This window comes from Scardinius erythrophthalmus (genome assembly GCF_964197995.2).
Source record: "Scardinius erythrophthalmus genome assembly, chromosome: 20".
Classification (NCBI taxonomy): Eukaryota; Metazoa; Chordata; class Actinopteri; order Cypriniformes; family Leuciscidae; genus Scardinius; species Scardinius erythrophthalmus.
In genome coordinates, this window is record NC_138240.1 from 32,544,433 (window position 1) to 32,556,943 (window position 12,511).

At 38.0% G+C, this 12,511-nt stretch overlaps 1 protein-coding gene across 1 annotated transcript in view; it reads left to right on the forward strand.

The window, feature by feature from the left end:
• Positions 1 to 12,511, forward strand: part of bmp1a (bone morphogenetic protein 1a) — an 86,860-nt gene that overhangs the window by 58,607 nt on the left and 15,742 nt on the right. Inside the window, exons 8-15 of the mRNA XM_081349668.1 lie at positions 521 to 636; positions 1,611 to 1,713; positions 1,816 to 1,932; positions 3,283 to 3,428; positions 4,993 to 5,188; positions 5,544 to 5,669; positions 10,557 to 10,717; positions 12,309 to 12,489. Coding sequence (XP_081205794.1) covers positions 521 to 636; positions 1,611 to 1,713; positions 1,816 to 1,932; positions 3,283 to 3,428; positions 4,993 to 5,188; positions 5,544 to 5,669; positions 10,557 to 10,717; positions 12,309 to 12,489 — 1,146 coding nt within the window. The remainder of the gene's footprint in view (positions 1 to 520; positions 637 to 1,610; positions 1,714 to 1,815; positions 1,933 to 3,282; positions 3,429 to 4,992; positions 5,189 to 5,543; positions 5,670 to 10,556; positions 10,718 to 12,308; positions 12,490 to 12,511) is intronic.

A 12,511-nucleotide genomic window follows, 5' to 3' on the forward strand; every position in this document is an offset into this window, starting at 1 on the left:
CCCAGCAAAAGCAGACTGTACATTATCCATTGCACATGTTTAGTTATATGAATATATCATGAAACTGCTGTTATTTTAACATTTAATGAAGCAATGCTGGTTTGCCATGTGTATTTCCACAGTGAGCGTTTAATTACACATTTAATAAAGTACGCTGTCCGTGGTTTCATTTTAATTGCACACATCACCGTATAAGTGAAAATCTTTTAATTCGAATTTTGCACCACTTTTGTTTCCTTCTCTTGCTCTCTGTAATATTACAAGCAGATGTGCTTCATAACATGTAAGTGCTCAAGGCGCACACTGTGAAAGACAATCCAGACTTTTTCGTGGTCTTTTGTCTTTGTTGTGTTCTGTGACGCACAACAATGTTTTATATACAAGGAGCGTACTGTCTTTGTGGGCCGTTGTGTAACTAATCAAATAATCTTGTTTTTGTGTATTGAACTGTTCGACTCCTTTTGAACATTGACAGCTAATGACATTTCTTTCTTTCTCTCTCTCTCTTTTTCTTTCTTAGGATGTGGAGACAGTTTGCAGGAGAGTAGTGGGAACTTCTCTTCTCCTGGTTTTCCGAATGGTTATTCAGCATATATGCACTGCATATGGAGAATTTCTGTCACACCAGGAGAAAAGGTGAAGACACCAGAAGCTCTGATGATTCGCTGATGATTAGTTGTTGTGAGAAATGTTTTTAGGCATTAGGATTGTTTATGGAATAAACAATGATATTGGTCCCACATAGAGTTGGGAAGTCAAGATCATTTTGGTTACTCTGTTTGTTCGAACCGTTCTTTTCAATGAGCGAGTTCAAAAAACTGATTCACTGATTCGTAACTTCTTCACACACCATTTTCAACTACTTTTCACATACATTATCACATTTAACAGTTTTTTATTTAAAGTCCCCTTGTAGTCAATAATTGTATCCCTTAAAACTCATCTTTGATCACCAAAATGACATTTAAAATAGCTTGAATGTAACTCTACACCCTTGCCTCATTTAGTATACGCGGTTCTATGAATATGCAAATTAGCCCCGCCTCCACTCACTCACTCCAGCTCAGAGATCCACTCGTTGACAATCACATGTTGACCTGATTGGTTACAAGGTAGTTTGTGACGTCAGAAACAAAATAGTTTTAAGGAGAAAATACTCATCAATGGTGTTGACTTATGAATTTGCACATAGACATATAAACAACATTAAAAACTTGATTTTCACCACAGAGGGAATTTAAAAGAATTTTAAGAGGCCCGACTAAAGAAAATATTCTGTCAAGTATGGTTATTTACATTTCTCACCATGTAGTATTACTCCAAAACAAATGTCTTGCTCAGAGTAGAGTAATTTACACTCTACAGAATGCTTCGATTGAATCATTAAAAAGAACCAGATCAAAAGAATGACTTCTTTATGAATCTGACTTAACTACCTCCACACAGTTTGACTTAACAATTAAAATGAGGTACATTTCAGAATTACGAAGCCTAGTAATAGACGATCAGCCTCCTTGCTTCTAATTCCACAAATTGCTTGTAATCGTTACACTTGTACAGATTTAATCTTGCTCTAGTAACAATTGACCATTTTTGTTTTATTTCCCAAGATCATTCTGAACTTTACATCTATGGATTTATACCGGAGCCATTTATGCTGGTATGATCATGTGGAAATCAGAGATGGATATTGGAGGAAAGCACCATTGAAAGGTTTGAGATGAACCACTGACATTTCAGAAGAGGAATATGAAACAAGTAATAGTGAAGCTTGATCATTAAAGTTGAATAATTTGCTTGTACCTCTGTATGCAGGTCGATTTTGTGGGGATAAATTACCCGAGCCGATCGTCTCTACAGACAGTCGCCTGTGGATTGAGTTTCGCAGTAGCAGCAACTGGGTGGGAAAGGGCTTCTCTGTGGTTTATGAAGGTACCAGCAATCAACCAAATCAACAACTATTAAATAGTCTAAAATATGTACTATTGTGCATAGAATAAATTATAAAGAGAAACTATTGTACTTGTTTATAGTACAGCTTAAGTGCCACCATTCCAATTGAAAAAACATTCCTGGTGATGCCAAAGTACACACTTTATAATGTGTATTAAGACATGACATGTCAAAAATTGTGCCTTGAGCTCATACTATTGACATTTTCATGTAAACATTCATATATTTAATAATTTGCTGTGGCAGTAGCCTTGCGTTTCTCATACATTTTTCTAAAATCAAAAGAGTTTTGGGCAAAATTAGCTCAAGGCTGCAATTTCATGGTCACTGACTAGGGCGAGTCCAGAGTGCTCAGAATAACCTGTCAACAGAAAACATTGTCAAATTCATTTATAATAAGAGTTTGCCCCACAGACCTAAATCCATCCGTAACTGATATACTGAGAGTTTCCATTATGCTGGGTACACACAAAAGATAATCGAGCTGATTTTGGGCAGATTTCCCCCCTTCCGACAATCCTAGCTATGTCCCGATTATCTTAATGATTTTACAGATTATTTTATCAGATTTTCCCTTGGTTTGAGGTGTGTTAAGAGTGTCTGAACCGGCTCGGAAGAACGTCGAAGCTGCCCCGATCGCGTATCCAAAATCCTGATGTGTGGGGGGAACCCCGAGGACAAACGTGCGCACGCTCTGGAGATTATCACGTGAAACGAAACAATATCCAGTCAGAAAGCGAGATGATGGAGGACGGAAGTATAACAAACGCAGTCATGGCGCAGCACAAAGTGAAATTGATGTGGACAGCAGAGATGGAGGGATGGAAAAAAAAAACTTTTCTTTTTTTTTCCGTGAATTTTCTTTGAAAATCATTCCAACACTATCATCGCAATTTCTTCCTGCATATCGTCCGCCATGCTTATTCTGAAGTCTCCCGAGATTTTGCAAGATTTCCTGTGTTCACAGTCGAGACTCTGGTTGAAAATCTGTTCGTGTGTGGTGTGCTGTCTTTGTCACATCATGGCACACACACTGTAGGAGCAAAACGGTTAAATCTAGGATTTTTTGTCCTCATGTTTGTGGTCTATCACATTTTGAAAATCTTATAAGATGTAAAAAATCTTTTGGTGTGTACCCAGCAGTAGGAAAATGCCTAACAATATCGTTTTCCTGTAGTTTTTGTTGTGAAAGAAGGGACTTTCTTGCTTTACTGTCATGTTTGCAGGCTCACCGTCCCTCTGGTACTTATAGGTCTATATTACAAAAAAAAGAAATGATGATGGTGATTGTTAACAATGAAGTGAACACTGTTGTCTTTTATCTTGCAGCTATTTGCGGTGGGGAGGTGAAGAAAGACAATGGTCAAATTCAGTCCCCGAACTACCCAGATGACTACAGACCTAACAAAGTGTGTGTGTGGAAAGTCACTGTGTCTCAGGGATACCACGTAGGCCTTACCTTCCAGTCTTTTGAGGTATGATTGGAAAAAAAGTTCTTATTATTGCATAATAAGCTTGTAATTATTTGTTTATACTAGGGCTGTCAACACGTTAATGTAAAATCCTTAACGCAATCAAATAAAATAAATAAAATAAATCTCTGAAGCACGTGATATTGCGTCATTAGTGTAATTTACATCACGCAGTTTAGATGATCTTAGAAGTCGGGAGTTTATCAAACTGAGCATCTACAATGGCGCAAGCACCTGTAACTTTGGGGGGTGGACATTTCTATTCTAACCCTTAAATCCGAACTCTGTCATATTCTGTTAATCGCGATCAATCGCACAAAAAATTGTGGTTAATTATGATTTAAAAATTGCAATCTATTGACAGCCCTAGTTTACCATGTTTTAATGTTAGATTGTGTCCTAAACAAGAAATAAACATAATAGGATTGGAAAAAATAGGGTTGCGACTCAATAATTAATAATTAAATATAGGCCCTGATATACTTCAAGCGAAAGCGAAGAACTAACTTATGTGACGTCAATTCGAATAAAATCCGTCCGAAACGAACTTCGTTTTAGGAATTCGAAACAGCTTGCTAAAGCAAACTTTTTGGAAAAGTTCGCTCCAGCTGGTAAACACCTTTGTACTACCGTTGGTCCGTGGCGATTACGTAATAGTTAAGTGTGCGCTGAGGCTCCGCCTTTCTTCACGTGAAAATCTTTTCTCTTTTCTGGTTCATTTGGCCTGATCAGTCGGTCGCGGTCAGACATCCGTGAAAACACACTGGAGAACTGCTTTATAGTAGAAAATGAAGTTGTAGTTCTGATGAAATGAGACAATGACACTGTATAACGCAGATATACGAAAGAATGACGAAAGGCTGTAAGGAAAGCGTTTGCGCAAAGCCCTTTTTTGGGCGTGTTTTATGCTAATGACTAACCTTGTGCTCGCGGCCACTCATTCATTATTACTAATTCACTAATATCAGAACAATGTTAAGAACAAATTCATGTGCGTATAAGCGTGTTGTGAATTAGGCTGAGATTTTTCGTGAGAAGATCTCCTGTGCGTACAATTACGGCATAATCCACGCAATTATTAGTTAATGAGACCCATTGACTTTAATGGGAAGTCCATCACATCATCATACCATTTTTTTTATTTGTTTTTAAACTGAATGTAGTTGCTACTTGCTAGGTGCTTTTAAATTATTTTTAATTTAGTGTCATTTGTCTTGCTGATTCTGATATGTCATGTCATGGTTCTGAGTTTAGTTTCGATTGTCTCTAACCAGCTGGTGTAAATAAACTCAAACTCCCCATGATCTTTGAAATAGAAACAGTGATGTTGTAGATCTGTCCATTTAAATGAAAACGGGAAAAACATTCAATTTTGTTTCTGCTTCATTCTTTTCTTAAGATATTCTTGACTTTGATGAAAAGGTTGGTTACAGTTGCAGCTGGTTGCCATCAAATGTAAATGGCACGTCTTGCTTTGAAAGAAAAGAAATACATGTTAGGTCTTTCAGGTTTAAATTTAGTTTTTCCATTCCCTTTTCTCCATTATCTTTTGTCTTTCCAATCCAAGATTGAGAGGCATGATAACTGCGCGTACGACTACCTGGAGGTTCGAGATGGGAACTCAGAAAGCAGCCCGCTGTTGGGCAGATTCTGTGGTTATGACAAACCTGATGATATTAAATCCAGTTCCAACCAGCTCTGGATGAAATTTGTGTCTGACGGTTCTGTCAACAAGGCTGGATTTGCTGCTAATTTCTTCAAAGGTGAGGTTTGACGTTTGTTGTTCTCTATTGATGGAAATTTCTGAGCTTTGATGACTGGCTTTAAAGCTCGGAATTTTACTTCAATTTATAGCTTGAAACTTTACATTCTAGCTAGTATTTAATCTTTATTTATTTTCAGTGAAATTCAGTAATGCACATACAACTTTTGGCCAATCACCAATATGATGCAAAAAGAAAAAAAAGAAGCCCTGGCCTGCTATTATCCGTTTCCAGTTTTGACTTAATCATAATAATGCTAATGCTACAATATTAGCATTGAATATCTCCTCAGATGTTAGCATCACTCCTTTAAGATACAGTAACTCATTAAGTTCTGCTGCTTTTCTTGCTGCAGAAATGGACGAGTGTTCCAGACCCGACAACGGTCGCTGTGAGCAACGCTGTGTCAACACGCTCGGCAGTTACAAGTGTGCCTGTGACCCTGGTTACGAACTGGCAGCGGACAAACGGAGTTGCGAGGGTCAGTATGTGAACAGTGCTTTGCTGGTTACAGGCCAGTGCCATATTTAAAATGTTAATGGCGCCATTATATGGTAGCATCGAGGCGAAGCTGTACAAACACCCTGTGTGTGGTTATAAAGATTCATTCTAAAATTGATTTAGGGCAATGACATCACTTTTTTTACAGGTTTGTAAGAAAAATGCGTAAGAAGTTCTCAAATATTTACTTAAGAACATCTTGGTGTTTTCTGATTGTATGGCAGTCCTTGCCCAAGACTCACTGATCAACGCAAAGGCTGTCTTTTTGCGCTGCATTCAGATTAGCATAATAATACTAATCCAGCTGAAAATTTTCATAATTATTCAATTTAAAATGAGGTCCCTGTTTTCACTCATTTTCATAGAGTTGTCATTGAGTTTCAAATTCAGCAAAAAGTCACGTCACGGATAATTATGACCGATCATTCAGAGTATTAGCGCAGATTCCTAAAAAAAGTTAAATGTATTATACTGTATATAGCTATTGCACTTTATTTTACAGTATGTGTACATACAGTGTACTTACCTAAGAAAATAGTGGTTAATATAAGGTAACTACATGGGTTAAAGGTAGGTTCAGGGTTATTGCACAGTTATTCTAATAACTTTAATAAGTACATAGTATGTACATGCTGAACAGGACTGTAAAATAAAGTGCTAGAGTTATATTATAATGTTTAATACTTGAAACAACCCAAATTAATTAATTTTAACTTATTTACAGAGATTTTTAAGAACATTCTACTCAGGAATTAAAATTCTTCTTAAGTTTTGTTATAACAACAACCTTACAAAAAAAAAAAAAGATAACAACATTCTTATAAGGTACACCATCGCTGTGTCCGAAATCATGCTTTCTGAGTAGGTACTATATTTAAATTTTTATATCACACTGTTAAAAAAAGTACGCTCTATATAGTATGAAATTTGGGTAGTATGAATGTAATCTGGACGTACTACATCCGCCATGTTCCAAAATAAGTGTTTATATTCAGACTATTTTAGACTGGGCGGGACGGCAACTGCTGTGGAGTATCCCAGTACCGGTGTGACTCGTCGTAGACATAAACAGAGAAAAGTTGCTCTGGGTGCAATGTTCTTCTGCAAGACAAATGCAGTTTTGTTTATTAGCAGCAAGAGTGCCAAAAGTTAGATAGTGTACCTTTAAGTGTTTTTGGGAATACAAAATATTCTTAACTTAATTTTTAAGTTAGGAAATGAGAAAATAATAGTAGTTTAATCTTAATCATGTTTGGTGAATTTGGCCCCAGGATCCAAGGGAGAACTTTTAAAGATGTAATTTCTGCGCCACTAATGTCACCACTTGGAATTGTAAAAAGTATATTTGTAAATGGGTTCCAAGAACACTCCCCTTGCCTTCTTTTGGTCAAACAAACAGATAGCCCCGCCCCAAACCTACACCATTGTTTGACCCAATTTTGCTGTGCTGGTCAGGCGTCTTGAACAGAACAATTCAATAGTTTGAATAGCATGAATACACTTTTGGGGTAATCAACCTACAAAAGGCTTATTTATGCATATTAATCTGTGATAAGAGAAGTATTTACTATTATTAATTTTTGTGACGAGCTCCACAAACTTCATGTAAAGGAAACAAAAGCACAATGTTGTGTTTTTATTGTGTGTATACAATGTCTTACTCTTATCTGTATAACCATAAATGAGTATTTTAAGTTGTTTCCACTGTTATATTGAAACAAAATCATTCGGCAGTGTGCCGCTCTGTGTCGTGGAAGTCTCACAACAGTCCAGTGATGAAATATGCGTGTCCTGGAAATGGGAAGCCTCAGGTGCCGCTTCACTCGCTGTCTCTTTGTGGAAAGGTGAAGAAGGCTCAGATGTAGATGGCACTTTTTCTCCTTCTCACTCATCTTTGCATCTCGTGAACTTTGTGCATCCGCCATCGTCACCGCATGTTAATAAACTCTCACGCGCAAAGAAAATGACAGCGTAGACTAAGCGCAACACATTAATCTAACTAACCAATAAGTTTGAAAACAGACGTTGCATTTTACCGTGCATCTATTTATTAGAGTAACAAATCAACAACTTATTTTTTTAATTTATTTAAAAAAGATAAATTAAGAAGAGCCAGGACATTTTTTTAAGTAAGTCCGATTGTATTTGTCTGAAAGAAGAATGTCATATACACCCATTATGGCTTGAGGCTGAGTAAATCATGGGCTAATTTTAATTTTTGGGTGAACTATCCCTTTAAGGCTAACATATTTATACTAAAAGCTAAAAAAAAACGTAAAAGTTTGATTTCAGGGGGTCTTTAAGAAACTTCGATGGCACAAGAATTACCTTTAAGCATCTGGCAGCAGTGTCCTAACTCTGCCTCTAGTGGACAGTCTGTGCTACTGCATCCTCTTAATTACTACTCCTGCTTGCCTGTTGACACAACGCCGACATCTGTTTTGTGCTATTGGCTTAGGGCTGCCAGCAAGTTATGAGCACCTTCCTCACATCGACAGCAGGCTTGCCTGGCTTTCTTTACCCTCCTCCGCACGACACTTACAAAAGGGCTGCTCTGTGTTTCTGAGTGGCTTCAAATAACCGTGGAGTTTGGATCATATTCTTCTTGAACAAAGCACAGAAACAAACAGTTTGGGTTAAAGGTCAAAGCATTCTTAGGTAAATTGTTGTCTAACAACTAATGCCTCGTGTTATGTATCGTCGGCTGATATCTGTATACGCGAGGCAGTTGCTAGGACAGCACGTACCCTGCAGCTGCTATATTGAGCAAAAATCTGTTTGTTCAGACATGCACTGAGATGACTCAATAGCTCAATCGTGACAGCCTGGAGCGATCGGAAAATGATTCTCCATTAGATAAAAGAAAGACTGGCCGAGCGCACCTTCCCGGTGGCTATCAAATCAGTAGTAAATCCAACATTATCATAATGACTGCGCCGCTCTTTCTCCCAGAACAGGCAATGTAGAAAAGATTTACTGCACGACAGTCCTGTGGGAATAGAGACAGATAGAGCTTAAATGTACACAAAGCTCAAACTTCAAGGGCTGTCCAAAGGCTTCTAAACGGCATGATGGTAGCCATGGAAACATCTCTCCCCGAGCGCATGTGTTCAGTGGAAATCGCTGTAGGGGATCCGTTCCTTCATTTGGATCGTACCGCATTAAACTAAACTACTCTGTCTTTCTGCTTCGTGTTTTGATGAGATATGAACCCTGGGGTTGTTCTCTGTGTATTTTAATTTAAACAGGACTGCTCTTGTTATTTTATGTGTACCCTCCGCCTGTTTAGACAAACCTCAAGCTGTTCAGCTTGATAAATTGAAAGTTTAAGAGTGCTTCGAATCTAGGTGTGTGGTGCATGAAATATATAAGCATACTTATAGTTTCCAAAGAGTTGTTTGGTGTTTTCTCTTTTTTTAAGGGGCTGTGTTGTACATTTGTGCATTTTTTTTCTTTTTTTGTTATGTTAGTCAAGTGCTGAATTAAACCTGAATAATCCAAGTCATTTTTGTTAATTGACCTATAGACTTCTATACAAACAATGCAGGACATGTGTGAGAGAGATAAATGTACTACTATTATAATATGTAAATACTGATTTACATTAGTTGGAAAGCCTATTTGCCATTACGCTGGATGATAAAACATTTTCAAATGCCAGTAAGCTTTTGAAGCACTCAATTTGACCGGGTTCGAGTGATACAATGTAATTTACTCTACAGAGTTTATTCAGTCTGCTAAATACGGTATAATGAACTGTCTAACAGGCTAGTATAAAATTCCTTAAGTAGCGACTAGTTTATTTTTCTTTAATAAGACTATGCCAACATTAAATGCATTTTGGATTTGGCAGGTTTGATCAGGATGATCTTATCCAGTATGTGTCTTGATGAGGTCTTGGCTGGCGTAGCTGTATTTAACAACTTTTGATGAGGTCCACACTGATTCCTTTGCTCCGTCCAGTTGTCATCAGAGGAGAAATCCCTCTTTACGATTGTGTTGGTTGGTTATTTTCCCTACTCTAGCTAGAACATGACTGCTGTACAAATGGATTTTTAAACACCAGTCTTATTGAAATATGAAAAATAATACAGACTACTTGCGTCTTGCAGGACGCGGGACAAAGCTTCCAATTTCAGGACTGTTCCTCAAAATGCAGAACAGGTGGTCACCCTAATTAAAGAGGTCATGAGATAAGAAATCAAACTTGCCTTGATCTGCTGACATATAAGAGGTCTTTGAACCATTGACACATCCTGCAAGTTTTAGAGATTAAAAAGTCCCTTTTCCCTATACTAGATGTGAGCATTGAATCGCGTCAGAAGCAAATAAACCCATTATAATCACTGACGCTGTCTACACTGGATACATTATAAAGATGGGCGTTCAGTTTCTGACATGCTCAACACACTTGAGTCTGTCGACAACAGGACAAATGGAAGAGTGAAAGAACGTTTGCTTTGACACATCCAGTTTTCAACAGCTCGTTTGTGTCTCTGACTTCAGAAGGATCCCAGCGTCGGAAACAAGTGGATAGTTTATTTTAACGGCGTCCCGGATCTCGTCAGAGGATTACATTTTTGTTCGTAGCATTTTTTTGTAAACTAGGCACAGTGTAAAGGAGAGTTTTTGTAAATCACAAAACATAATTTGAAAAATGTCAATGGTGTTCAGTGTTGTTTGGATGTTTGGATGCCAGAATTAAATTTTTTGGGTGAACTGTTCATTTAAATATATAAACCGTGGTAGAGTGGAAAAAGTGTGTGTGTGTGTGTGTGTGTGTGTGTGTGTGGGGAGGGGTTGAGTCAACTTGTTGATGCATCATGACTCTGTCTTAAAGATGTTTTTCTGTTGTCTTTTTCTCTAGCTGCCTGTGGGGGTTTCATCACCAAGCTGAATGGGTCCATCACCAGTCCAGGCTGGCCCAAGGAGTATCCGCCCAACAAGAACTGCATCTGGCAGCTGGTGGCGCCCACGCAGTACCGCATCACCCTGCTCTTCGACGTGTTCGAGACTGAGGGGAACGATGTGAGCACTAGGTTTTTGCCTCTGAGTGGGGTGGGTTTGTCTGGTTCATTTCAGCTCGATAGTGTGAATCACCACAGGGCTTTTGGGACTGACTTCTCCAAATTGCCTTCATGTTTTCTCACTTTTTCATTGCTGATAGCTTAAGGCAATTTTGCCTGGTGCAGCTCACATGACGAATACACTCATGATTTTCTGTTAAGTTGAAGGGTAGTTTGCTGGTGACGTGTGTTTATTAAAAAGCCTCAGGAAGTTTATAACAGAGCTATTCTGTTACCATAATGGTAACCATATCAGTTACCTTATGGCTTCCAGCCTGTCTTTATATTATTATATTATATATCTCATATTTTAATAGATGCCACTAACATTGCTTTAATATAACAGCAACATCATTAAATGAGTGCTAAATAAAATAGGTTTTTTTTTTAAGAAAACGAGGCAGTTGGCTCAGGCTGGGTTTTTTAAATAGCTATTAGTCTGTTGAAAAAGACGACGCACTAAAACGTGTTTAAATTAGCTGCAAGTTTTCCTGAGCATTTTATAGCTTCAAATTAATAGCCTAGAATATAATTGCTGGGTAAATTAAAGCTGGGAATATTTTGGGTCCACACAGGTTTCGCTCTATCGACTAAATCAGTGACATGTTGTCAATTACCACAGAAAATAATTACGACCACAAAAACAAATCTGTTTACAATAATGGGCATACATTGAAAGTCTATAGGGCAAGAGACTGCAGATAGTTACATAATGTTAATTTCTGGTATACTTCTACAGTTTAGTACAAAGTACTGTTTACATGGAGCAAACTCTTACTCCATCCACAGGAATTACGTTGATAACATTTAACCAGATGTTCACCCGCCATTAAAAGGATGATTTACATGCTCAAAAACACGTTTTGTTTGTAAGAATGAGCACAAGTGCTTCTAAAATGCGAGCTGAACGTTTCTGCTTTTAAAACCCTCGGGAATGTTTTGCCACGTAGACGTCCATTGTGAGTGCATTACTCTGAATGTGGTTTTTGTTTGTTTTGTGGATATTGTCTGTAGTAATGCTGTCAGTAGAACTTAACTGGAACATTCATTCATTGTTCTGGCACTCGTTTAATAGTGAAAGGTGTGAATTGTCTCAGCTGTATCGATTGCCAAAAACAACATTTGTTCCAGAAACGACTGTACAGCTTGTGAACCATTACTGTCAAAATGTGCTGTGAACCACAATGAAAAGCTGTGATCATCAATGAATTATTTGGAGCATTTTGAGCAACTTAAATGGAGGATCCATCCAGTTTCTTACAAAACAAACATGTCCCACTCCTTTTCTCTCTCGATTTTTGATTTATACGTATACCAATTTACATTTATCAAACACTTTTATTCAAAATGACTAATAATACATGCAGATGTGATTAATAAAAAGCAGAAAATAATGCAATAAATGCCACTATTATATTACCCTGCTGAAAAGACAAGTGTTTTAGATAACCTTGATCAAGAAGGATCTTTCTCAAGACATGTGGTTGACCAGCAATGTTTTAAAGGTGAACTGCAGGCTGCTGTATGACTCCGGTTTGCTTTCTCCTATGCAGGTGTGCAAGTATGACTTTGTTGAGGTGAGGAGCGGACTCTCTGCCGACTCCAGACTGCATGGGAAATTCTGCGGAGCTGAGAAACCGGAGGCCATCACCTCTCAGTACAACAACATGCGCATTGAGTTTAAATCCGACAACACTGTCTCCAAGAAGGGCTTCAAGGCCCAGTTCTTCTCAGGTGAGTGCGTGCTATTAATTAA